This window comes from Oryctolagus cuniculus, chromosome 7 (assembly GCF_051225735.1).
Source record: "Oryctolagus cuniculus isolate XC-2025 breed Fujian yellow rabbit chromosome 7, ASM5122573v1, whole genome shotgun sequence".
Classification (NCBI taxonomy): domain Eukaryota; kingdom Metazoa; phylum Chordata; class Mammalia; order Lagomorpha; family Leporidae; genus Oryctolagus; species Oryctolagus cuniculus.
In genome coordinates, this window is record NC_142873.1 from 151,741,246 (window position 1) to 151,767,388 (window position 26,143).

Consider the following 26,143-nt stretch of genomic DNA (forward strand, 5'->3'; position numbering starts at 1 on the left):
CGGCGCACGTGCCCACAGCGGTGGTGGCCTGCCAGCTCTGTCCTACTTCCTCTGCCCCAGCTCCCTCATCCAGAAAGTGAGGCTGGTACACAGGAGCTCACACGGTTAGTCAAGGTGTCCTCGGCTGCAAGTAGCAGCGCCCAGGTCTAAAAGGGATTTAAACAGCAGATTTGTTTTTCTCACTTAACAAAAAGCCCAAGGTCGGTAGTCACAGAGTTGATGTAGTGCGTCAGTAGGCCTTTCAGTTGGCTTCCCTACGCTTTGCTTGGCCCTCCCCTGCTGAGCACAGAAGAGCTGCTGCAGCTCCACACATCACACCTTCACAGGGCAGGGGTCCTCCTCCAGCCCCTCACTCATCTTTCCCAGAATACCCCGCGATGCCTTCCTTTTGTGTGCTTGGCTGGATCTGGTCACACGCCCAGGCCTCAGCAGCAAGGGAGCGGGGTGGAGCAGAGCTGGGGCGTGCCCGCTGCAGAGAGGCAGCGGCATTGTCCACGGTGCCCTCAGAGCAGCTGTGCGCAGGGCAGGTGTCGGGCCCTGCAGAGCCTCGCACACAGTCCTTCCCAGGCGGGTGTCCATGTTCTCGTAAGTAGCAAGGAGGCCTCACTCTGTCTGGAGAGAAGAAATACCTCAGATCTCCTTTCCCAAGCAAGCCAGGGCCCTGCTTCCTGCACAGCCCATACCTGTGCGTACCTGCGAAGCTTCGCCTGCCCTGATAAGCCTGTCTGGTTAACAGGTGCACACCCAGGGAAGAGCTCTGTGCACAAGCACTCCTGGAAGTGAGCTACTGCCCTTCGTCCTGCGGGCCCCGCCCCGTGTCAGGTGCAGAGTGTCCCCGCAGTTCCCTGTAGTGCAGTGGCGCAGAAGCCACCGCATCCAGTCGGCACCACACTGCAGGTTTTGAATGTTGGTGTTTTCCTGGGGAGCGCCATGTGACCCGTCCACTCTTGTGATGCCAGGGGGCAGCCGTGAGCACAGCTCCCAGTCGTCCGTGACTAAGTGGGGGCACCACGGATGTGCAGTGTGGGGTGTGGCTGAGCCATGAGGTGTGGTAGGGGCGGTGAGTTCAATGCATTTTTTTAAAAAAAAGATCTATTTATTTGCTTATTTGAAAGGCAGAGCAACTAAGAGAGAGGGAGAGACGGAGAGAGAGATTTCCCATCCACTGGTTCACTCCACAAATGACCACAGGCAGAAGCTGGGGCTGGGCCAGGCCGTAGCCAGGAGCCTGGAACTCCATCTGGGTGTCCCATGCGGGTGCAGGGGCCCACACACTTGGGCCATCTGCTGCTGCTCTCTGAGGGCACCAGCAGGGAGCTGGATCAGAAGCGGAGCAGCCAGGACGCAAACCACGCTTTCCTACGGGTTGCTGGTGCTGCAGGCGGCAGCCTCACCCGCTGTGCCCCAGTGCCGGCCCCACTCTGACCTTGACCTGGATAGACTTCCCTCTAGGAGGGGATAAAACGATACCTTCCCATCTGGTGGGCTGCATGGGGAAATGAACAAGCCAGTGCGTTTGAAGCACTCGGCACACAGGTAACGGGTGCCATCATGGCTTTTGATTTCCATGAATTTCCACCTGAGCGCCACCACGTGCGCAGCACTTCCGTGGCCGGGCTGCCCCCAGCTGCTACTCATTCTCTGACAAAGTGCTGCACGGGCACTCTGCGGGCCTGTTCATTCACTCACCTGGCCGCAGGAGAGACCGATGGTGCCTCGGATCTGCCACGTTTTGGTAAATGCACAGGACAAACATTAACTTGGATAATCCTTCCAACAACCCTGGCAAACAGATTTCGTCACCGTCATCATCCCTGCTTCACAGGGAAACAAACAGGTCCAGGGAGAGGTGCGAGAATCCGTCCAGGGTCACACGGCTACTGGAGGAGCTGCCATTTGAACCTGAGTCCATGCTCTGGACCCCTGTATGCTGTTGTGAGATGCCTCTCCACGGGCAAGCCTTTCCGATGGCCAGCAGGGCCAGCCCCGCTGCTGCCCTGGGCCCTGAGCCCTTGCCACATGTGAATTGGCCCCTTGTAATGTTGGACTCACCTGGCCATCCCCTGCCCCCGTGCACGCCCACTCGCCCACGTGCCGCCCCCGAGTCACCTCAGGGAGTCACCCTGGTGTGATTACACTGATCGTGCGGCAGTAGTTATTAACATTAGTGGCGGTTGCCGATGCCAGTCCCTGTGACCGTGCCGTTTAATCTCCGCACTAACCTGTGATCTGCATTTACAGCAGAGGGAGGTGGAGCTCCGAGAGGTGGGGTGAGGACACAGAGCAGCTTCCTGGGGAGCCAGGATGTAGCCAGGTGCTTGGACGTCGGTCTCACTCTGATTTTATTAATTTGAAGGACATAGTTACAGAGAGAGAGGGAGAGACACAGAGAGAGAGATCTTCCATCCACTGGTTCACTTCCCAGTTTGCTGCAATGGCTGGGGCTAGGCGAGGCTGAAGCCAGCAGCCAGGAGCTTCTTCCGGTCTCCCATGCGGGTGCAGGGGCCCAAGCACTTGGACCATTTTCAGCTGCTTTCCCAGGTATTAGCAGGGAGCTGGATCAGAAGTGGAGCAGCTGGGACATAAACCCGCACCCACATGGGATGCCAGTGTTGCAGGTGGGGGCTTTACCTGCCACACCACAGTGCCGGCCCCCAGTCTGACTCTTGACCCTGGTCCCCATGGCCCCCGGGTCACCTTGTACATGAAAATAGCAGTGCTGGCCTTCAGGCACCTGCTGCACGGCAAGGCCTGCTCTGGGCGCTTCTCTGCATGATCTTCTTCCGGCCCCGGAGTTGGTCTCCTTGGCTGGTTTTGCACATCGGGACGCCGAGGTGTAGAAAGCTCAGGGTACTTGCCCAGCGTGAAGGTGGGTGGCCAGCATGGCTCTGAGCTGTCTGGCCCACTGCGCATCTGCCTTGGCGACAGACAGCCGCCCAGCCTGAGGTTCTGTCCCCTTCCTGACTACCCACATCCAGTGAGCGGCTGATGATGGGAGTATAAAGAGCTGACCCAGGCCAGGTGTTGTGGCACAGTGGCTCAAGCCAACATCCTATATCAGGGCGCCACCGGTTCAAGTCCCAGCTGCTCCACTTTTTTTTTTTTTTTTTTTTGGTAAAGATTTTATTTATTTGAAAGGCAGAGTTATAAAAACAGAGTGGGAGAGACATACAGAGAGACATGCATATGCTGATTCATTCCCTAAATATACACAGCAGCCGGGGCTGGGCCAGGCTGAAGCCAGGAGCAAGAGTTTCATCCCAGTCTCCCATGTGGGTACCAGGAGCCTAAGCACTTGGGCCGCTTTTGCTGCTTTCCAAGGCACATTAGCAGGGAGCTGGATAGGAAGTGGAGCAGCCAGGATTGAACTGGCACTAATGTGGGGTGCTGGTGTTGCAGGTGGTGGCCTAACTTACTTTGCCGCCACACCAGCCCCTGCTCCGTTTCTAATACAGCTTCCTGCTAAGGACCTGGAAAGGCAGCTGAAGATGGCCCAAGAACTTAGGCTCCCACCACCCACGTGGGAGGCCCAGATGAAGCTTCTGGTTCCTGGCTTTGACCTGGCCCAGCCCTGGCTGTTGCAGACATCTGGGGAGCGAACCAGCAGAGGGACGATCTGTGTGTGTGTGTGTGTGTGTGTGTGTGTGTAACTCTGCCTTTCAAGTTAATACATAAATCTTTAAAAATAAGTCAATAGAGACCCGGCCCTCTTGCCATCTTCAGAACTCCCTGCTGGGCCAGCTGAGGCTTCCTTGAGTCCACACCACAGCTCGGCAGCTCCCGCCACCCGGCCTGCCAGCCCCCTTCCCTCCCGCAGGTATCGGTCTCTTGGGACAGCTCGCCAGGCACTGAGCATAAAGGGGTTTGGAGCCAGGAGCTCTTCAGCACTCCTGTCCACGGCTCTGGTCTCCACTCGGCAGGCAGGCGGCAGGTCTGGGGGATGGGATGGGTGGGCTGCATGGTGGGGGTTCCTGAGGTCACTCCTCCCTGCCCTGACCACCAAGTTCTGCTCGTCCCTGCGAGGCCTCAGTCTACCCCTGCTACTACCACAGTCCCCGCAGGGGGCAGAGCCTGGGTCCCAGGGCAGTGTGGCTCGAGGGGGCCCCACCCCAGCGCTGGAGCTGGGTGGGCCTTCCAGCTGCCAGCCTTCTCCCTGGCTGTGGTCCTCTCCCACTTTCCTCCCCTGTTCCACATTCCCTCTGCCCCCGCCCAGCTCCCGCCTGGCTCCGCAGCAGGAGCCTGAGTGGACTCTGCCCAGCCCGCAGGGGCCAGCGCTCCTGGCTGTGTCTCGGCTCCCCCAGAGCAGCCCTCCTCTCCCCCCGGGCTCCCGTGGGGCTCCACTCAAATGTGGCCCTGGGTGACGGAGACCCCTGTGGCAACACACATGGTTGGGGGGGACTCTCTCCACGGCTATCCCCCTGCACAGTGGGCCCTGTTTTTCTAGAAAGCACCTCCTAAGTGACTTCACAGAGCAGCCCTCTGCCTTGCTTGGGGCGCCTTTTTACATCGACAGGTGCCTTGGGCGGCTCCCTCTTTGTTCTGCTCACTGCACTAGATGGTACAGTCACGCCCGGCCGTGAACCTCCGGAGCCCCAGCAGAGCCTGAGCCGGGGCCGGTGGTCAGCACAGCTCCTTGCCCACCTCCCTGTGGCTCATCAGCCTCCTTGGGAAAAGTCATGGTAAGGGAAGGAGCCAAACAAACTTCTGTGTGTTCCAGGGGTCCCGGCCGCCAAGGGCCACGTGTGCCCTGGACTGCCCATGCCCAGGCCCAGGCGTGTCTGAGCCTCCCACGGCCTTGTCCTCAGCACAGTCCAGGCAGCTTCCGGATCTCAGCTGTATCTGTCTTTCAGCTCCTTCTGCACGGAGTTCGTAGCCAGCCTGGTGAAGTGGCTGGAGTTGTCCGAAGCCGTCCTGCCCACCATGACTGCCTTTGCCAGCGGCCTGGGAGGCGAAGGGGCAGACATGTTTGCCCAGACCTTGTCGAAGGACCCCGTCCTGAAGGGCGACCCGTCTCTGATCACCCAGGTACACCTGACACTTGAGTGGCAGCTGCTGGGGAAGTAGTACAAGCCGCTTCTGTTCAAAATTGGGCTGAAAAGCACTTCTCGCAGAGCGGGGACGTTGCAAGATAGCGTGTCGCCGTGGTGTCACGTGATCACAGCCGACGGTGATGATCACTGAGTGTTCACCCTGCACTGAGCACTCCTGTGGTGCTTACTGTGTGCTTGGACCTGCGCAGAGATGAGCTCGGGTCGTGTACAAAGCAGCCTTAAGAGCCAGGAGTAAGGGTTGAGCATTCCTTATCTGTCACTCCCCCTCTTCGTGGAGGAACGACACAGGACCCTGCGCTGTTCTTTTGTCTGCTCAGCCCTCCCCAGGTTTGCTGCTGGTTCTTCCCGGGTTGGCTACCGTCCCTTCCACCTCCGTGGAAGGGCGGTTCCCCCTGCCACATTCCCCACTTCCGCGGGGGAGCGGCACACCGCCGGCCGGCTCTCTCGGGGGCTGCACAGGTGTTCCTCTTAGCTGTTCCCTTAGATGTTCCTAGTGCATGCCGTCTCTCTCCTCCTTTATAGTCCTCTTCCACCAATCCCAACTCTGCTACCCACACGCCGAGTACGCTGCTCTCCTCCAATCAGGAGCAGGTCCTGCTGTTTATTGGTTGAACTGGAGGCAGCTGTGTAGAAGCTGTTTCCCTTCTCAGCGCCATATTGTGGGAAAGCAGATGCATAGAATAAGTCTTAATTCCAGTAACTTAGTCTAGTCCGAGTTGCTCCCCACACTTATCCAAGATGCTGGAGACCAGGAGAGTTAGTTTCAGATTTGGGTTTTTTTTGGATTTTGAAATATTTGCATTTGCATAGTGAGGTCTCTTGGAAATAGGAACCAAGTCTACACACAGAATTCATTTCTGTCTTGAATACATCTTACACTCATAGCCTGAAGATAGTATTTTTTAAAAGATTTATTTTATGTATTTGAAAGGCAGAACAACAGAGAGAGAGGTAGAAAAAGAGAGAGACCTTCACTCCCCAAAGGGCCACAATGGCCAGGACTGGGCCAGGCTGAAGCCTGGAACTCCATCTGGGTCTCCCACGTGGGTGCAGGGGCCCAAGCACTTGGGTCATCTGCTGGCTTCCTAGGCACATTAGCAAGGAGCTGGATCAGAAGTGGAACAGCCGTGACTCCAGCCAGCACGATATGATACTGGCATCTCAGGTTGAGACTTAGCCCACCGTGCCAGGACACCAGCCCCGGTGTGCAATGTTTGTCACCATTTGGTGCATGAAACTGTTTCACCGTCTGGAATTTCCACCTGGGGCATCTGGTTGGCTCTGAGAGTGTCAGGTTTGGGAGCGTTGCAGATTGCAGAGTCTCGGATCAGGGATGATCACCCTTGTGTTACAGTGGAGGCAGGGAGGCACAGAGAGGGTCAGTGACTTGCCCGCAGTCACACAGCTGGTAGGTGGCTGAGCCAGGCTCTGAACCTTGGCGCTCCGGTGCCGCAGCTTGGCTTGTTCCCTGGGACCTGTCACTCACCTGCTCTGTGTGCCATGAAAGCAGCAGAAGCTGTGGCCTGAGCTGTGGCTGGGAAAAAGGAAAACCAAGCAGCCCCTCACCTCCTTTATTCCACTGCCTGAAGCTCTCACGGGTTTGCTTGCTCATCCCCTGGCTCGCTCTTGGAGCGTGGGGGCAGGTGCTCTGCCATGGGGTGGGAGTGGGAGTGGGAGTGGGAGTGGGAGTGGGAGTGGGAGGACCGCCCCGTGAGTGGGCTGCTTGCCTGCCCCCGTCACTGACGCCTGTTTCTCCCGCCCCCAGGACCTCCTGAGCTTCTTCCTCCGGGATGGTAAGTCAATCTTCTGAGCTCTGGCAGTTGTGCGCGTTCCCTTTGACCCCGGGGCCAGGGGAGCTGTGGCCCAGTCCCCAATAGCCTTTTGGCCAAGGATGGAGAGGGAGCGCGCTGTTGCCAGGGAGCTGGGGAGCGCTTCATTCGCGCCAAGCGCCACGCCGGGCTTCCTCCTCCCAGTGGCCCTGGCGGCACGTGCCGTGGGGCTCTTCTCCGCCCCTCCTACACCTCCGCTCACCACCCTGTCCCAGCCACTGTCACCCACACCGCTCACGGGTCTTCCTGCCGCCACTCAGGCCAGTGCTTTGCCGTCCACCTGGCCACATGAACGATCTTTCCGGGGGCCATCTGACCACACTGCCGCCCTGCTCAGTACCCGCCAGTGGCTCCTGCACTGCTCAGGAGAAGGACCAGTGCCTCTGACGTGGCTCTCGAGGGCCCTGTCCCCTCCCGGGCTCATCTCTCAATACGGCCGTGCCCTTCACTATGGCTCCAGCCCCCGGCCCTTGTGGCGCCCTGGAGTGCACTGTGCCCTCTGCACCGTGGCATCTGCATGTGGCCTGTCCTGGCCACGCCCACTCACCTGCTCCCTTTCCCTGGCCCTCCTGGGAAGCCTTCCCAGCCCACTGCTCATGCCAACTGCGATGACAGCTGTGCACCTGCTGCCCGAGTCTTGGGTCAGCAGCCGACTTCCCTGCCAGCAGTGGGCTCTGGGTCTGACCGTGTTTGCTTCCAGAGCCTGACCCCTGGCACCTGATGCATAGCCAACTTGGTAAACAGTCTAGGAATTAATGTTGATCTTAGCACCCCAGTGGGCACAGAGAGGTTAGACACCTCCCCGAGATTGCTCCGTAAGCGGCTGTCAGTTTCCCGTGGCTGCACGGGTTACAGCAGCAGAAACAGTGGAGGCCACAAGTTGGAAACCAAGGTGCCTTAGGACCAGCTCCCTCTGAAGGCTCTAGGGTGGGGGCTGGGAGGTAAAGGGGGGTGGGGAGATGCTCTGTGCCCCTTCAGCCTCTGCCCGCTCCAGGCCTGTGGCTGCTTCTCCCCGCCCCCACTCTCCTCCTCCCATGGCAGTCTTCTTGTCCCTTTCCTGTCAGGACACGCTTTCCAGGGCAGTCTCCCCTCGATCCTTAGCTTGACGACATCTGCAATGACCCTTTTCCAATTAAAGTCACATCCGCAGCTTTGGGGACACAGGTGTATCTTTGAGGGAGGGGCGTCTCCCAGGGAGCCCCACACAGGCTGCCTCTGGAGCGCCTGCCCAGCCCCTCCGCTCTGCCTGGGTGCCCCCGTCCTCCATATGTGGCTTTGCAGAGGCCGGAGCTGGGGAGAGGCTTTGGCACAGAGATCTCTGAGGTTTGTCCGGATGGCCCGGAAGGGAGCAGGAACACTGAACTGGAAGTGAGGTCCCCAGCAGGCCCCACACCGTGCACAGGGCAACTTCGGCCGACTTGCAACTAGGAGGAGGAAGGGCGGGACAGAGGCGGCAAAGAGCCAGGCAGGAGGCCAGGGAGGGCTCTGGGCCCACGGAGGCACCTTGTAGTCCAGCAGGGCGGATTTCACCTGGACAGGCGTGAGAATCACAGGCTTGGTGAGGGCAGTGGGGAGAGGAGTGAGGGTTGGGCCCAGGAACATTCTGGAATGGACAACAGAGTGGCCAACAGACCGGGGACAGAGGAGAGGGGCTCAGAGGTGACATCTAGCTCTAGGACTGTGGTCGCCAGGTATCAGGGTCCCGTCTCAGGAATCCTGGAATTTGTGTCTCATGACCATCTGATGCAAGGCGGTGGCCAGAGACCATGGGGGAGTAGGGAGCCGGGGCTTCCTGCAGCCCACAGCAGTTAGTGCTGTGCAGGTTTGCTGGGAAAAATTGATTTAGCGCAGTCCCCGTCTGCAAGGGGTGCCAAGCACAAGGTTACCCTACCCTGGGACTTCTCCTTCAGAGGATAATGCATTTTCTTTTCTTTGTAAAAGAAAAAAGGGGGGGTGGGGGTGGTCTCTAAGCCCTTGCTACCCCCAGGGTGACTGGCGGCCAGCAGCTTCAGCAGCCCTGGGGCTTTGTTGGAAATGCAGATCCCCAGGCCCTGCCCCAGGATCTGTGCATGAGCAAGAATGCGAGCGATTCTGTGCGTGACAGCCTGGGCAGCGCCGCCGTGAGCGCAGCCCCAGAGCACACGGTCGGCACTGGCCATGGCCCGTGTGGAGCCTCCGTAACCGAGCACCTGGGACTGGGTCACTTGGGAAGCACGCTGATTCGGTTCAGACAGTTCTAGACGCTGGCGAGTCCGAGATTGAGGGACTGGCATCTGGCAAGTGCTGTGTCGTCTCACACTGGAAGGTGGCAGAGCAAGAGAGGAAGCTAGGGAGAGAGCATGAGGGGGCCAAACCCATCTCCCCTCCCCTCTAACCAACGCCTGCCCACCACAGCTACGTTAGCCCCTCATTGTCTGATCACCCCTTACAGCGCCCATCTCTTTTTGTTAATTATTTTATTTATTTTTAAAGATTTAGTTATTTGAAAGGCAGAATTAGAGAGAGGAAGAGACACACAGAGAGATCTTGCATCCTCTGGTTCACTCCCCAAATGGCCACAACAGCTAGGGCTAAGCAGGCTAAAACCAGGAGCTTGGAACTCCATCTGGGTCTCCCATGTGAGTGGCAGGTGCCCAAGCACTTGGGCCATCTCTGCTTTCCCAGGCGCATTATCGGGGAGCTGGATCAGAAGTAGAGCAGCTGGGACTTGAACTGGAGCTCATATGGAATACCAGTGTCACAGGTGGTGGCTTAACTGGCTGCACCACACCACGGGCCCTGTTATTTATTTGAAAGGCAGAGCACAGGAGAGAGAGAGAAACAGAAACACACACACAGAGGCACCCTGCCGCCCCCACAGAGAGAGAGAGAGAGAGAGAGAGAGAGAGAGAGAGCTTCCATCCTCTGCTTCAGTTCCCAAATGTCTGCAACAGCCAGGACTGAGCAAGGCAGAAGCCTGGAGCCTGGAACTCTGTTGTGGACTCACACATGGGGACAGGGACTTGAGCCATCGCCTGCTGCCTCCTGGGAGGTGTCACTGGACTCCCAGTTTGGGGGTGTTTCCTGCCTGTGTGCCCTCACAGCTCACGTGGTCAGGGGCTGTGCAACCTCAGGAGTCGTCACCACGTCAGGCCGGAGGACAGTGACACTTTCTAACTGGAAGAGGGGGAAGAACATCTGACTCCCGGGGACTTTCCTGGAGAGCTTGGGTTTGCCCTGGGGGCAAAGGCCCGGGTTGCTCTGGAGAGCTTTTGGGGGATGACAGAGCCCCCCCAGACCGTCACCTGGTGAGTGTCCGCTCTGCCGGGCCTGGTGCTGAGGCTCCTGCAGGCTTTGACTCTGCACTCCCCAGCGAGGTGGTGTAGGCTGCACTGCTGTGTCGCAGACCTGGGGCTCGCAACTGGAGAGCATCTTGGATGAGCCTCCCCTTTAGACAGGAGCAGGGACCGAGTCTGGGCCGGGCCAGGCAGTGGCGGAGGTGGACTGGGGGTCTGAAGCCTCTGGTCCCAGTGCAGCACCTCCTCCCAGTGCCCTTCACTGAGTAGGGAGCGCCGCCCTCGCCCCGAGCCTGCCCCCCTTCTCCTCAGCCCACTAACCTGAGGCTGTGCGGGCACCCGCGGGCCCTTGGCAGCACACCTCTCTCTGCTGTGAGTGACCGTGTGGCTGGCTCTTGAAGAGTGATTGAGCGGCCTTTATTTTCTTTTAAAGATTTGTTTATTCATTCTAAGAGAGAGAGAGAGAGAGAGAGAGAATGAACATGGATCTTCTATCCACTGGTCACTTCCCAAATGTCCACAACAGCCAGAGCTGGTCCAGGCTGAAGCCAGGAGCCTAGAGCTCCATGTGGGCCTCCCACGTGGGAGGGGCCCATGCACTTAGGCCACCCTTCACTGCTTTCCCAGGGAGCTGGATCGGAAGCAGAGCAGCTGAGACTCTAACCGGTGCCCTGATACGGGGTGGCAGCCCTGCAGGCGGCAGCTTAGCCTGCTGTGCACGACGGGCTTTAAACGGCCTGAGCAGCTGCCTGTGCTTCGTGCTCTCCTGGGGACATCCTTGTCGGCACCGGGCACCTGCAGCGGCACTGCCTCTTAAGTTCTACAGCGCTCCTGCCCCTTGTTAATCACCTGTGAGACACTAGTAACCTTGCCTGCTCCCATCAGTCATTGTTGGATTTCGTCCCCACAGCTCTCCTTTAGTGTAGGCATTCCTGCTTTACAGGTGGGTAAACTGAGGCTCGGAGAGGCGATTTGCCTAAGCTGATGAGTTGCAGAGCTGGACACTTTGAAACTGTTAACTGATTTTACCCACAAGGACAGAGACGTCCCCATAGGGCTATTGTAGCACTCTTGTGGGTTCAACCAATTGCAAATAGGAACTATTCAGGAAAGCGTTGTGTCTGTACTGAACATAGGCAGATTTTTCCATGTCACTGGTCCCTGAAGACTGCGATGTAACAGCTGTTTACATAGCATTGACATTGTAGGGCTGCCGTAAGTCGTCAGAGATGACTGAAAGTGTACAGGAGAGTATGTAGAGGTCATTGCCAGTGCCCTGCTATTTATTGTAAGGGACTCCAGCAGCTGAGGATTTTGCTCCTGGACCCAGGCCCCATACGTACCAGGAACAAAGCCCCACCTCCTACCTAAATTGCCCTAGTCTCTGATGGCAGCTTGGGAGGTGCCCTTGGTTTATCTGCTGCCCCCCCCCACCAGGTGCTGGCAGCTAAGAGCAGCAGCAGCAGCTTGCACAGTGCAGTGGGCACGCCATGGGAGCAGGTGCTGGCGTCTAAAGGTCCCCAGAGGTCATAGAGATGAGCAGACTGAGGCACAGAAGGGCAGTGGCTTGCTAACAGTTGCCCTGTCTGATTCCGCGACCACACCAACAAATAACCAAGGACCCAGAGAATGGGTCCTGGGGGTTAGAATTCAAAGTCACCCATGGTGAGGGACCGAGTGGTGTCTCCCGGCCTTGGTGTCCTCGCCCGTACCTTGTCGGTGGAGGTGTGGAAGTGGGACGATGCAGGTGGACTGCTCAGGACCCTGCGGGGGTGGGGAGCAGCCTGCAGGTGCCGCGCCCTGAGCATGGTCGGGGTGAGATGGCAAAGCCTGGAAATCGGGACATGTGGCTTCTCGCCTTGTCTCTGGGATGCTCGTGCTGTCGCGTCACTGTCCTGGGCTGCGGTCTCTGATACAAATGCAGGGCAGGGGCCACACGTGCCATTTAAAGAAGGTGGATTTTTAAACTGGCTTTGAGTCTAAGAACACGCCCAGGATCTCGGGGGAGCGGGTTGGCGTCTCCGATGTGCCAGTGGTCTCTGCCTCTTCCCTGAGCCGCACAGGGGCAAGACCCTATCTGCTTGTTGACTCCCAGCGTCTACAGCCCCGTGGTGGGCATTGAGCTTTTGCTGGCGAGGGGGAGGGGCCTCCCCCAGAGGACAGCTGGCCCCCGAGCAGGGGCCCGTGCATCTGACCGCCTTCCTCCTGGCTGGCTCTCTCCCAGTGGGGCTGGCGCTCTCTCTCTCTGCCCCCACCCCCACCTGGCTGGCTCTCTCCCAGTGGGGCTGGCGCTCACTCTCTCTGTCCCCCGCCACCTGGGTCAGCGTGGAGTCAGCATGGGAATCTCAGACCCGTGGGTGGCCAGCGGGCTGGAGTCTCCACACGCCTCTGTGTATCTGTGGCTGAGCGCCCGCAGGAAGAAGGTGCTTCTGTGATACGGCCGCACTGAGCCGGGGCCCACGCATCCCTCCAGGCAGCGCCTTCTCAGCCTTCAGCCCCTCCCCGACTCCTGCCCGCCAGGTGCCAGTCACGCATCTCTCGGTGTCCCCAGACCTCACCAGATGCCTTCCAGGCGACAGAACAAGCATCCGGCCGTCTCGGGTGGGGGCTCCGGTTCCTTTGCCTTTGGTGACACAGGGTCCCGCCAGCCGCAGTGCAGGGCCCCTCAGGTAGAGTGGGAATCAGTGCAGAGGGGCGGAGCCCACTTCAGAAGGTCCCTGCAAAATGTGTGTCCTGAAAGCTATGTGTGCTTTTTTTTTTGGCACTCACCTTTTAATTCTGTTCTCCATGAACTTTTTGAAGCACCCGCACCCGCATAGAACCCTCAGATCAGCTACTGGGACTGGTGATCAGGTACTGCTCACCCCACCTCCGGGGATAAGTTCAGGCTTCAGCCCGGACTCCAGCCCCTGGCCCCTGGACCCCAGCCCAGGGCTCCACTGCAAAGCTTCAGAATCCATTTAAGACAAAGTGCGGCCCGCCATGAACTCTGAGTTGGCGCCTGGTCAACTTGAACTGAACGGTGATTTCTGCACTCGGGGTCCTAAAGGGAGGGCCAGTTCCAGGCCACGGGGACACAGGCATGTGGGAGCCACGGCAGCCTTTTCCGCCTCCCCATGAGTCAGCCACCCTGGGGCTGTTTGTCTTGGCCCCGGGGAGATGCCAGTGGTATCACCTGGTTGCTGGCTTCTCTGCCAGCCTCCTTGGGGATCCTGTGCTTATCAGCACCTAGGCAGCCTGGCTCATCCACTCGGCAGATGGGAAATGTGCACCTGCTGTGTACACTCAGCTCTGTGCATAATTCTCTTTCTGTAATTTCTTTTATTTGTTTATTTGGAAGGCAGAGAGGGAGGGAAAGAAGGAGAAAGAGGGATCTTCCATCTGCTGGGTCACTCCTCAAATCCTCCAACAGCAAGGACTGGGCCAGGCTGAAGCCAGGAGCCAGGAACTCCATCTGGGTCATGGGTGGCAGGGACCCCAGTAAAATCCACCACCTGCTGCCTCCCCAGGGGCGGATCAGCAGGAGCTGGACCAGAAGCGAAGTAACCAGGCACTCTGACCACAGATGCAGGTGTCCCAAGTGGCATTTTTAAAATATTTTTCTTTATTTATTTGAAAGACTGAGTTACAGAGGAGAGAGAGATCTTCCATCTACTGGTTCACTCCCCAAATGACTACAATAGCTGGGGCTGGGCCAGGTAGGAGCCAGGAGCTTCTTCCAGGTCTTCCATGAGGGTGCAGAGGCCCAAGCACTTTGTCCATCTTCTGCTGCTTCCCCAGGTGCATTAGCAAGAAGCTGGATCGAAAGTAGAGCAGCTGAGACTTGAACCGGCGCCCATGTGGATGCTGGCGTCACATTACCCACGGCACCACAGCACTGGCCCCAAGAATGGCATCTTAGCATGACTTAGCAGAGAGGATGCAGGAAACACAGCATTTACCTTAAGAAGAGTAGCATCTACTACCCTTGTTGATCACTTCATGTCCCCAGTGCTGGACATATTACATCTCATCAGATTTAAAAGGCTCTGTTCCCATTTTACAGATTTTTTTTTTGGACGGTGGCACCAGGGTTTATTAGGGTGTGCTTTAGTACAGGCGCTGGGGCTTGCCCATGGTGCTCTTGGTGTACAAAGCCCGGACGTTCTGCCAGTTCTTCTTGAGCAGTGACACCAGGAAGTTGACAGCCGGTGGATGGTGTACACAAGCTCATCGTCTGTCGTCTTCACGTGGCCGACTGCCACGGCCAGACACAGCACCTTCTTCATCTGGAACTGGATTGTGGACTTCACCTCATCGACTTTGGCCACCACGTTCTCATTGTGTGTCAGCAGGGAGGGGAACTTGCCGGCTGGGCCCAGGATTCGTGGGATCTGCCTAATCAGAGACTCTGAGGCCAAAAAGGCGTCATGCTTCTTGGCCAGCTTCTTGTTCTTGTTGAGCTTCTGGAGCACCTTGATGTCCACGTGGGGGATGTCCACAGCCTTGGCCTCGTCGCAGTGCTGCTGGTCGCCCAGGACACACACGGAGAACTTGGGGCGGGGGCTGGACTTCAGCCTGACGGTGCCCGAGAAGCGTTTGTCTTCCTGGGGGTCATAACTCTTCAAGCTGATCTGCAGCTCCACCGTCTCCAGAAACTTCCGGCGCTTGCGCTAGTGCCCGTGCGGGACTTTCCGCACCGCCTCGTACAAGGTGTCGCAAGAGACTTTGTTGCTCATGGCTCCTCGCGCTGCGGTAACCGGAAAAAGAGGCTAAGACTTGCCCAAAGCCTTTCAGCTCGTAGACAGCGTCAGCTAGCAGATAGTCTGTGTGATAAAGGCTGACGTTTCTGCCCCTGGTTCCTTTCCTTCGGTCTAGAGGCCAGCCCCCAGTGGGAAGGGACGGGTCACGATGCCATCCCCAAGGGCATGGGCTCCAGCTGGGGCTCTCCTGGCAGGTGCAAGGTCGGCATCAGGCCCGCAGAGGTGGGACTGTTGCTGAGAGCAGAGGCCGGTTCAATGCCTTGCGACAGGAGGCTGTCCTGCCCCACTGAGGCCCACTTGGGAGAGTCGAGGGAGTCGCTGTTGGCAGCTGGCACTTAGTCCCCAGCTCCAGGGTGCAGCTCATCCTCCAGCACACAAGACGTTGCTGGATTAGGAGATAGAAAATGCAGTCGTGTCTGTACTGGGAGATGCTGATGGGGACAGAGCCCAGAGTTGTGGATTCGGGCCCCGGCTCCATGTGAGTGCACAGGCTGACTCCGGGAGTGCCCCCAGCGCTCCCTGAACCAGGGGACCAGCTGGGCTCCAAGGGCTCCTGTAGCGTGTATGTGTGTGGGGTGAATCCTCGGACCTTCCTGTAGTTCTAGGTAACTGGCACACCCCTGCCTCCTGATGGCAGAGCCCAGCTCCCTGGCTGCCGTCTCCCACCCTCGCCCCTACAGGAATTTCCAAAGAACTGCACGCCCAGGGCACAGATCATTTTTAGGTGGCCCTGTGGCTCACGGCCAAGGGCTGTCCCTGAGCTTGTGTATAAGCCCTGTGTGTGCTGAAGTTAAGAGTTCTGAACTGGCCATGTGAGATTGTCCAGGATTCCCCAGACTCACTCAGGAGTAGGACATTTGCCTGTAAAGGAGCCAGCACAGAGAGCAGAACCACTGGCATCATTATCTGGATTATAATCCAAGCTTCCCCCCTCTCCGCTGCGTGGCTTTGAGGACGTGTGTTAGCCTCTGTGTGCCTGTTCTTCCCTCGTCTGCAAAGTGGGGCAGCAGAACACCCACGCCTCGGGCCATGGGGAGGGCTAGCCGTCAGGAGTGGGAGCTCCTCCTGGGGTGCTGGCGCTCGGCCCTAGGATGCAGAGTGAGTTTGGAGCTCGTATTTTAGAGAGGAGACAGACAGTCATTTTGCGGTTTTCGGTGGTGGTAAGTGATTCCTGGTAAGGGACTAGAAAGCGGTGGAGCGAAGTCAGGGAGGGCTTCTCGGAGGTGACATTTGAGGAAGGAACTGTGCGATGGGCAAATCTAGGAGAGAGTTCAGACGTTACCCAGACTCTGACATTTAAGGATAACTCACCACTGTAAGAGGCATCCCCACTCGGAGAGGGAGAGAGGCGTGAACCAGTAATGCCTTCTCCCTTTACCCCTGGAGGGACTGGGACATGGAGGATGGTGGAAAAAGAGTGTCTCGGTAGAAGCAGCAGCAGGGGCAGCAGGCACAGCAGAGAACCCGGGCCAGCAGGGCAGTGCTGCAGTCAGTGAGTTCCCGAGCCAGCGCGTTGGAACCACGCACCTGCTGACTGCCAGCCAGTGTCCCAGGCGCTGGGAGACAGCAAGGAACAAGGCAAAGACCCCCGATGATCCGGCGGGGAGAGCCAGACATGACACAGAGAGAATGACGGTAGAATTCAGGTCCTAGGGACAGGGGACTCGGGGGTGGGCAGCTCTAAATGCAGAGCCACTGGCTTCTCCAGGGAGGTGAGGTGCAAGCTAAGACTCGGCCTGATGGGAAAGGCCAGCCAGGCAGAATTCCGGGGGCAGAGCTTCCCAAGTTGCAGGAGTGGCCAGTGCCAAGGCCCAGAGGCAGGCATGAGCTTGGCTTCTGGACAGGGAAGATGCTGGTGCATGATACAGGGGCGGGGAGAAGGCGCGGTGGGAGAGGGCGACCCGAAGGGGCCGTGCAAGCCCAGTCTTGCAGACCCTCGGAGGAAATGTGGGTTTGATTCGAAGAGCACTAGGGAGCCACTGGAGAGTTCTAAGCCAGCGTGGGAACACGACTGGTGACGTTACAGAACCCTCTGGTTGCTGTGCGGCCAGTGGCGTTCAAGGTCGAGAAGGAACGCTGAGAAGCCAGTGGGGGGCCGGAGAGTGTAGAGTGAGGCGGTCACCGGGGTCAGACCAGGATTTACCTCGGAGGCACCACTTGCCGTGCCAGCTGGTGGGCTGGGCGTCACAGGGGGAGAGAAGAGCCAGGAACAAGGCCCAGGCTTTCAGCCTAAGCTCCAAGGTGGATGGGGCACCTTTCACTGAGCCAGGACAGACAGGCCTTCACTGGGTAAGTTGGCCACCTGCAAATTGGCACAAGAACTGGGACCAGAGAACCCCAGGGTCCTGGGGGAGCCCAGGACTCGTGCCCCGCCCCGCCTCCTTAACGAGTCTCAGCGGCAAGACGAGGTCCTTGGAATGGCCCTTCCCCGAGGCCGGGGTACCAAGCCCGTGCCTGAGGTCACCTCGGGAATGTTAATCACCCGTGCACCTGGCGGCTATCGCCGCAGCCTTGACCGATGGGCGTGCGCTAGCCATGGATCGTGACTGCCCCCCATTAATCATCGCGCCCAGCCTTCGATTGCGCGGCCCCGTTATCACCTGGCCGCAGCAGGCTCTGCGCCTTTGTCTGTGGGTGCTTTAATTAACCTAGTGACTTCGAGACACACCACACGCTGGTCTGTTTCCCAGCACGTACACAGGCTCTGCTCCAGGAAGTCGGTCAGGAGCAGCTGGCAGAAGCCGACCCGCGCACCACAGGCCCTGCACTAAGCCCACGGCCTTTGCAGAAGCCGAGACCTCCGGCTTGAACATGTCAGGGGCCCTGTGACATTGCCCTGAGGTCACAGAAGGGAGGGTCCCACATCGAGGACCTGGGAGACCCAACCAAGGCCGACGGGCAGCTGGATCTGGGAATGGACCCTTGAGATGGCTCGTGTCTCCCAGGCCCCACCCCAACACGGGTGGTTAGTGCAGCCCAGCAGAAGGCCAAGGCCTGGGCGTGTCTCTCTGTGTCCCAGAGGTCCAGTTTAGAAGGCTGGCATGGGGCTTGGGTGGCAGAGACTCTGCCCTCAGAATCAGCAGGATTTGTTTGCTCACTGAATCAACATGTTTTGAGCTGTCGCAGCAAGCCGCATGGTGGGTGGGTGGGGAAGTGCTGGGTGTGAATGAACAGATGAGGAAGTTGAGATCGGGCATGATACAGAGGGCGGGGGGCCGGGAGAGGCCTGTAGGGAACCGCAGACCCCTCCCCCCACCCCAAGGGAAGACGTGATCAGAGAGGTTCAGGGTGGAGGTGACGGCTGAGCCACATCCTGGGAGGAGAGTAAAAGTTCAAGGCCCCTGGCCCCACAGATGTCCACAGATGTGTGTCATGTTCTGAGGTCACCTAGAGGGGACCCGGAAGGGTCCTTGATGCCACGTGGGGGCCCCTGCCAGGCACATGGGGTGGAGTTTGGCAGCCTGGGCTTGGAAATGCAATCAGAGTCTTGGTGGAAAAGAGACACTTCGCATGGGATCATGTTCATCGCTCTGCTACTCAAAGACAGAAACCACTCCACAGGGCAGGGTCTGTTCGTTCTTTCTTTCAAGATTTATTTAGTTATTTGAAAAGCAAAGTTAGAGAGAGAGGAAGAGAGAGAGAGAGAGATCTCCCTTCTGCTGATTCAGCCCTCAGATGGCCTCAATGGCCAGGGCTGGGCCAGGCTGAAGCCGGGAGTCTAGAACTCCATCCAGGTCTCCGACGTGGGTGCCAGGGGTCCAAGGACCTGGGCCATTTCTGCTGCCTCTTCAGGCGCATTAGTAGGGAGCTGGATTGGAAGCAGATTCGAATTGGTGCCCATACGGGATGCCGGCATCACAGAAGGCAGCTTAACCCACTGTGCCACAGCGCCTGCCCAGGGGTGCCTCATTCTGTCGCTTTGAATCCCCACCCCTAACGCGTATTGACTTTAAAAACTGCTGGGCTTTATAATTAGAATGGAGACAGATGCTTTTGGTTAACTTGGCATCGATTAATTTTTCCAATTATAAAAGTAGCCCTTTCATTATGGATGATTTTGAAAAGGAGACAAAATCCTGTGTGGGCCAGTGTGTGGCACAGTGAGCGAAGCTTGCCGCCAGCAATGCCGGCGTCCTCTGTCAGAGCTCTGATTCGGGCCCCGGCTGTTCCATTTCCCACCCAGCTCCTGCTGGTGCACCTGGGAAAGCAGCAGAGGATGGCCCAGCTACCTGGGCCCCTGCCACCTATGGGAGAGACCAGGTAGAGTTCCTGGCTCCTGGCTTTGGCCTGGCCCAGCCCTGGCCATTGCAGTCATTTGAGGAGTGAACCAGCAGATGGAAGATTCTCTCTCTCTCTTTTCCTCTAACTCTGACTTTCAAATTAATAAATAAATATTTTTTAAAAAAAGATTGGAATTCTCAAAGTTAAATTCCTGGGGCAAAAGCAGTACAAGCTTTTTCCATAACTTGGGGGCAGAGAGGTAGAGACAGAGAGTCAGAGACAGCTTCCAGCCATTGGTCCACTCCCTGAGTGTCTGCAATGGCTGGGGTTTGGCCCAGCCAAAGCCAAGAGCTCAGAAGGCAATTCAGGACTCCCATGTGGGTGCAGGGACCCAAGTTCTTCAGCCATCACCACGCATTGGCAGGAAGCAAGACTCAGGAGCCGGAGCTGGGAATCAAAGCCAGGTACTCTGATGTGGGCACGCAGGCATCTGAACCTTGCGCTGCAGGTGCCTCGCCCAGGATGCAGATTTGGTGGTGGTGTTTTTAAGTTTGTGACACTTCCTTGTGTTGTCAGTGACCCTCCAGAAAGTTGACCCCAGTGCACACTGCACACGCCCACCAGAGGCCCCTCTGTGCCCCCATTATTATTATCATCTCCTCTTTGTCACGTGGCTGGTGGAACGCACCGTCCTCATGTTGCCATGTGGCATGTTTGCAGCTGTGTCACGTTCCCCCTGGCCCCCAGACCCGCCCGCAGGCCCGGCCATGGTGGGCAATTCCAGGATGTGGGGTTTGCTGGTGTCTCTGCTGTGAAAGTCGCTGAGCCCAGAGCCTGACCTGACGCTCCGCCGTGTTCTCTCTCTCTTTGAGGGTGCTATGATGCCCGGGCCAGAGTCCTCGTCTGTCACCTGAGCTCCCTGCTGCAGGTGCCCTTGCAGGAGCTGGAGCTCCTTGAAGACACGTTCCTGGAGAGCCTGAAGGACACCGGAGAGGAGGAGTCTGAGTAAGAGAGCCCCAGACCCCGGCCCGGAGCCAGGGTTTCCGCTGGTGACAGGACTCTGCTCCTGCCGCCCAGAGATGAGGCTATGGGGTGGAAGGAGCACTGCACGAGGGGTCCCTGCTGCATCCTGACTTGCTGTGTGGCCTTGGGAAGTCACCTGCCCTCTCTGGGCCTCAGTCCTTACCTGCCAGGGCCCCAGATCTGTGGCTTGAATGCCCTATGACCCTGCTTGACCTCGGGCTCTTCCAACCCTTGTCCACAGTCCCGAGTGGCCTGGGTTCAAATCCCACTTCTGGCATTTATCCGCTGTCTGACCTTGGCCAGGTGGCCCTATCTGGAAAATAGGAATACGGATCACGCCCTTCCAGAGTGGCTGGGGAAGGGGATGCAGAAGCGTCACCGAGTGCTTGGCCTGGGGCTGGCGCACAGGGAGGCTCCCCTGCCTCTCTCCGCCCTGTACCCCCCAGCCGGACAGCAGCCTTGCTCTCTGTGGGTGTGCAGAGGAAGTCACTCTGCAGGAGCTAATCCCAGGGCAATAAATCAGCCCCAGGCACAGGCTGATTGCAGGCACTGGGCACCAGGCACGTCTCCCTGCCTCTGGGTTTTGTTTAGCCATGGTAACCGTTTAAACAGCCCCACTACACCGGATCGGCCCCGTGGGAAGTTCAATCCCAAAGCCGACTTCAGAGCCAGAGCCGCTCTCCGGCCAGAGTCTGTGGGGCAAAGGCAAGGGGTGTTTCCTTGAGAAAGGAGAGAACGTGGTGTGTCGAAATCATCTGAAAACATTTGCTGTGCCTCCCAGAGCTGTGTCAGCAAGAAACCCTGGCTCCGCGCCGTGAGCATCGTCTCGGGGGCTGTCCAGCTTCTTCCCGTGTGCCGGACACGCGTGGGGTCCCACAGGCCTTGAAGCTGCGGGGCCTCGTAGTTGCTGTCTGGAAATCTCAGTGTCAGAAAGAAGCGCGGTGCTCCGCTGAGTGTTCTAGAACGCCAGAAGTGCCAGAGGAGGACAGGCAGGCGGCCAGCGGGAGGTGCAGCACAGCCCAGCCCTGCCGCTGACCGGGGGAGGGGCTGGACTCCCCTCGCCTACGAAAGGGGGGCAGTCACAGCAGCCTCCTCTTAGGGCCCTCGCGGGCCCCATGAGCTCCTACCTGTGCTGGGCTTCGCGTGGGCCGGGACGGAGGGTGTGGCTGCGCCCACGTGCCGGGGGAAGCGAGCTGCCGCACTTGCGTTGTTACCGCCGTGCACAGGAAGGGCTTCCCACGTGTGTTTATTATTTCGGAGACCTCGTGGTGTCCGTCTGTGGTCTGGAAGGATCTGAGACCCGGAGAGGAATCGGAGCAGCCATCCAACCAGCAGAGCCGGTTCTCAGCTGGGCTGCGTGCCCAGCTCTCTGTGTGGCCTTGGGCATCAGCACCAGCTCTTTTTAAGCTATAATATTGGGGGTTTGAATTTTATGTAGATTTCTTGTAATTTGGAGGTTTTGGGTTTCCAGGGGGGGTGAGCGAACCCCTCTGAAGCCGGAGCCTGGGGTGTGCTGTGCTCCCCTCTGCCCCCGCCCACGTGCCCTGGGGCCGCCGACGACTTCACCACCATGGGCCTCACTTCCTTCATGTCTAGCCAGGGGGTGATGGTCGTATCCACGTCTCTTGTTGTTGGGAGGATTAAATCAGTTTTAAAAGATGTGCTAATTTATTTATTTGAAAGGCAGAGTTACAGAGAGAGAGAGAGAGAGAGAGAGAGAGAGAGAGAGAGATGGTCCCTCTGCTGCTTCGCTCCCCAGATGGCCGCAATGGGTCGGGGCTGGGCCAGGCCAAAGTCAAGGAGCCTGGAACTCCATCCAGGTCTCCCACGTGAGTGGCAGGGGCCCAAGCACCTGGGCCATCTTGCGCTGCCTTCTCAGGCTCGTGAGCGAGGAGCTGGATAGGAAGCGGACGGAAGCAGAGCAGCCAGGACTTGAACCGGCACTCACTTGGGATGCTGGCCCGGTGTTAAATTAATTACCTTGTACTGCTCGGCACGCTGCAGGAGGCCGCCGCTGTCCCCTCCCCGTGGCGCTGGCGTGTCTAACTTGCGGTGAGTGCTTGTGCCCCGTGGGTCTCGCAGATGAAGGAACAAACTCAGACAGGTGATACCACTCACCCCAGGTCCCACAGCGGGTGGACGCATCTGTCCAAGCCCTCTCCCCGTCCCAGCCGTCACCTACGGGATCCCTCGAGGCCTGGGTGCCGATCCCAGCTTCCCTGTCAACGCTGAAGAAAGCAGAGAATTCTTCCTGGGCCTCTCCCAGATGCGACCAGGAGGCCGCCAGCACGCCTCTCAGAGACAGCGCCCCCTGCCTGTTAATGCGAGAGGGGATTTCAGATTTGAAGGCCCTGCTGGGAACCGCTCAGACAGGGGAGACGCCATGGCAGCCGGGAGAATTTACTGGGACCCAGGAGATGAGCTGTGTGCCTTTATCACTCTTCTCAAGATGTCTTTAGGGGCCAGCATTGTGGCAAAGTGGGTTAAGCTGCTGCCTGTGATGCCAGCATCCCATATGGGCACCAGTTCAAGTCCCGGATGCTCCACTTACCATGCAGCTCCCTCCTGGTGGCCCCGGGAAAAGCAGTGGAAGATGGCCCAAGTGCTTGGGCTCCTGCACTCACATGGCTCCTGGATTCATGACCCTCACAAAGCTCCTGGCTTCAGCCTTGCCCAGCCCTGGCTAAGGCAGCCATTTGGGAAGTGAACCAGCAAATGGAAGACTCTCTCTCTCTCTCTCTCTCTAACTCTGACTTTCAAATAAATAAAGCTTTAAAACAAAAAAAGTGCTTCAGCCTGGGATCCGGCCTCTGCCTTTGGGAGGCCGGCGTGGAACGCCCAGCCAGGTCCCTCGCTGGGGCTTGAGGACGTGCACGTGGCCAACAGTGGCTCACGATGTGCTGGCTGCCTAACTAGCGGGCAAAGTCCGCACCGGGAGCAGATGCATCAGCTCTGTGAGTCTTCTCTTCCAAGGGAAAGGGAAGCGCATTCCAGACGTGACTCAGCCAGCGCACGTCACCCTGTGCTGGAGATGCTAAAATGCATCCAGTCAGATGAGGCTGAAGTAGTTGCAAGAGTAAAACGCCACGATAGTTCATGAGGACTGGCAAATGGAGTCGCTTTATATACAAAGTAAGTGTTAAGAATGTGCAGGGGCCAGTGCTGTGGCTCAGTAGGCTAAGCCTCCGCCTGTGGCACCAGCATCCCATATGGTTGCGGTTCGTATTCTGGCTGCCCCACTTCCGATCCAGCTCTCTGCTGTGGCCTGGGAAAGCATAGAAGATGGCCCAAGTGCTTGGGCCCCTGCACCCACGTGGGAGACCTGGAAGAAACTCCTGGCTCCTGGCTTTGGATCAGCTCAGTTCTGGTAGCCTAGCAGTTAAGACACTGATTAAATGCTCAGATCCGCGTTAGAGGAACTGGATTCCATTGGTGTCTCCAGCTTCCTGCTAACACAGGCCTTGGGAGGCGGCAGTGGTGACTCAAGTAATTAGGTGGCTGCTGCCCACTTGGGAGACCTGGATTCTGTTACCAGCTCCCAGCTCCTGCCTTTCACCCCAGCCCAGCCCTGGCCATTGCTGGCATTTGGGAAGATCTCCCTCCCTCCCTCCCTCCCTCCCTCCCTCCCTCCTTCTCCTTCTCCTTCTTCTTTTCTCTCTCTCTCTCTCTGCCTTTTAAATAAATTTTTTTTCAAAGAAAGGGTTATATCAGGAAGAAAAGCTTTTGAATCAATCAGTGTTTATAAATGTTCAATACCAAGCAGAATACTAGAGATTACAGCGCATCATCCACCTAATTTTTGTAAAAATGATTTGCTAAATGAACGCTGATGCATTTAAATAACACAGCCCTCAAAGACTGTATTTACATTTAGTTGTTTTATTCTGCTAGGCCACAAGTCTTCCCCTTCCACCAAACTCAACTAAAAGGGAGGACTCCCTGGGATCACAGGTGGGCAGGTGTCACTTTAGGAAGAATCTAGAAGCAGATGATGCCCACAAAGTCCAATGGCACTAACTCAAGTGTTGGACTCCTTTCTTAATAATGAATCTGTCGGCATCATGACAAGTGTCTGGCAACTCAGATTTGTTCTAATATCCACTTCCATTCAGGTGGTAATTGGTTTGTATTCTGGATAGATATGGCTTGGAGTTTTCTTGTTTGTTTGTTTTTAAAGATTTATTTATTTATTGAGAGTCAGAGTTACAGACAGAGAGGAGAGACAGAGAGAGAGGTCTTCCATCTGCTGGTTCACTCCCCAAATGGCCACAGTGGCCAGAGCTGAGACAGTCTGAAGCCAGGAGCCAGGGGTCTTGAGGGTGCAGGGACCCAGGCACTTGAACCATCTTCTGTAGCTTTCCCAGGCCATAGCAGAGATCTGGATTGGAAGTGGAGCAGCCGGGACTTGAACTGGTGCCCCTATGGGATGCCGGTGGTGCAGGTGGAAGCTTAGCCTGCTACAGCACTGCACCAGCCCCCTTTGTTTTTGTTTTTCGTTTTTTTTGTTGTTGTTGTTTGTTTTTTGAGAGGCAGAGAGAGAATTCCCATCTGCTGATTCCCTCCCCAAATGCCTGCATCAGCCAGGGTCTGGGACCACAACACAAATCTCCCACGTGATTGGCAGGGCCCCAGCCACCTGGGCTATCACCCTGCCCCCCGGGGGCGCCTTAGCAGGAAGCCGAAGTCAGCAGCCAGAGCCAGGGCTGGGACCCAGCACTGCAGTGCGGGGCATGGCATCCTAACCACCAGACTGAATGCTTCCCCCAGACTTCCCACTTCCACTGCGCTGGGATGTGCATTCTGTGCCCCGTGACGTTCAGAGATGTGGACAGTGAGCAGGGACACATCTCTGCCATGGGGCAGCACCCCACCACCCCGGCCTTGTTGGCGTAAATGAGATTTTTTTTTTTTTTGACAGGCAGAGTGGACAGTGAGAGAGAGAGACAGAGAAAGGTCTTCCTTTGCCGTTGGTTTGTCCTCCAATGGCTGCCACGGCCAGTGAGCTGCGGCCAGCGCAGCGCACTGATCTGAAGCCAGGAGCCAGGTGCTTCTCCTGGTCTCCCATGGACTTGGGCCATCCTCCACTGCAGTCCCGGGCCACAGCAGAGAGCTGGCCTGGAAGAGGGGCAACTGGGACAGAATCCAGCGCCCCGACCAGGACTAGAACCCGGTGTGGTGCTGGCATAAATGAATTCTACTCAAGAACTTTTCCCAGTGCCCCCAAGTTCCAGGCGCAGGGCAAGCTGCAGAGGGTGGGGAGCCAGAGCCGCGCCCTGGAGGCCTGGCCCAGCCATCTTGCAGCGTGAGCTAGAACAGGACCCTGGAGGAGCTTGTTTCAGATTCCTCCCCTCCTGGCAGAGATTCTGGCCTGGGAAATAGGTTTCTAACAGGTACCTTTGGTGATTCAGAGGCCTGCCATCTGAAAACCACTGATCTAGAATCCTGGAAGAACATGACACAGAGTCAGAGAGGCCAGAGGCAGGGTGGTGCTGGGGGCAGGCTTCCCGGAGGAGGTGTTACTCAGCGGCTCACACACGAAGAGTGAGTAATGTTGAGTCCACAGCAGAGGTGAGAAGATCCTGGCTGGCCAAGACTCCGAGGGAGCCCGGGCACGAGGGAGAGGCGGCATGGCGGCAGTTTTTGTGGTTCTGGAAGGCAACGGTCAAGTTGAGCAGCAATGAGGGATGAAGTTAGAGATGGAAGGGGCCAAGGCATGGCGGCCCTGAGGGTCAGGCTGGGGAGGGGACACGGCCCTGAGGCCCAAAGGTGGCAGGCAGGGAGGAAGAGAGGGAGGGCAGCCAGCCACCGGTAGCACCATCCTACTTGACCTGGCCACGGTGGTGGGGCCATCTCCTTCCTCCAAGGGGTCATTTGACATTTGCAATTCCTCTGTGAGAAAACAGAGCCTCAGAAAAACTGGGTGACCCGAGCAAGGTCACGGCAGAGCCGGGCCCAAGTGCATCTTCCCCGGCACCCAGCTCTTCCGGCCGGTGTTTGCTGCC

General features: G+C 57.7%; 1 protein-coding gene and 1 pseudogene across 13 annotated transcripts in view; one reads left to right on the forward strand and one right to left on the reverse strand.

Annotated features, from left to right (window-relative positions):
- TMCO4 (transmembrane and coiled-coil domains 4) overlaps positions 1-26,143 on the forward strand; it is a 106,593-nt gene that overhangs the window by 24,762 nt on the left and 55,688 nt on the right. For all 13 annotated transcript variants that reach the window (XR_016211249.1, XM_089301407.1, XM_089301413.1 and 10 more), the window contains 3 exons: positions 4,851-5,025; positions 6,817-6,844; positions 19,991-20,123. Coding sequence is in view for 12 of the 13 variants with exons in the window: in XM_089301407.1 (XP_089157533.1) it covers positions 4,851-5,025; positions 6,817-6,844; positions 19,991-20,123 (336 nt within the window). In the remaining variant the exon portion in view is untranslated. The remainder of the gene's footprint in view (positions 1-4,850; positions 5,026-6,816; positions 6,845-19,990; positions 20,124-26,143) is intronic.
- Positions 13,984-19,766, reverse strand: LOC149125817 (large ribosomal subunit protein uL1 pseudogene; annotated as a pseudogene).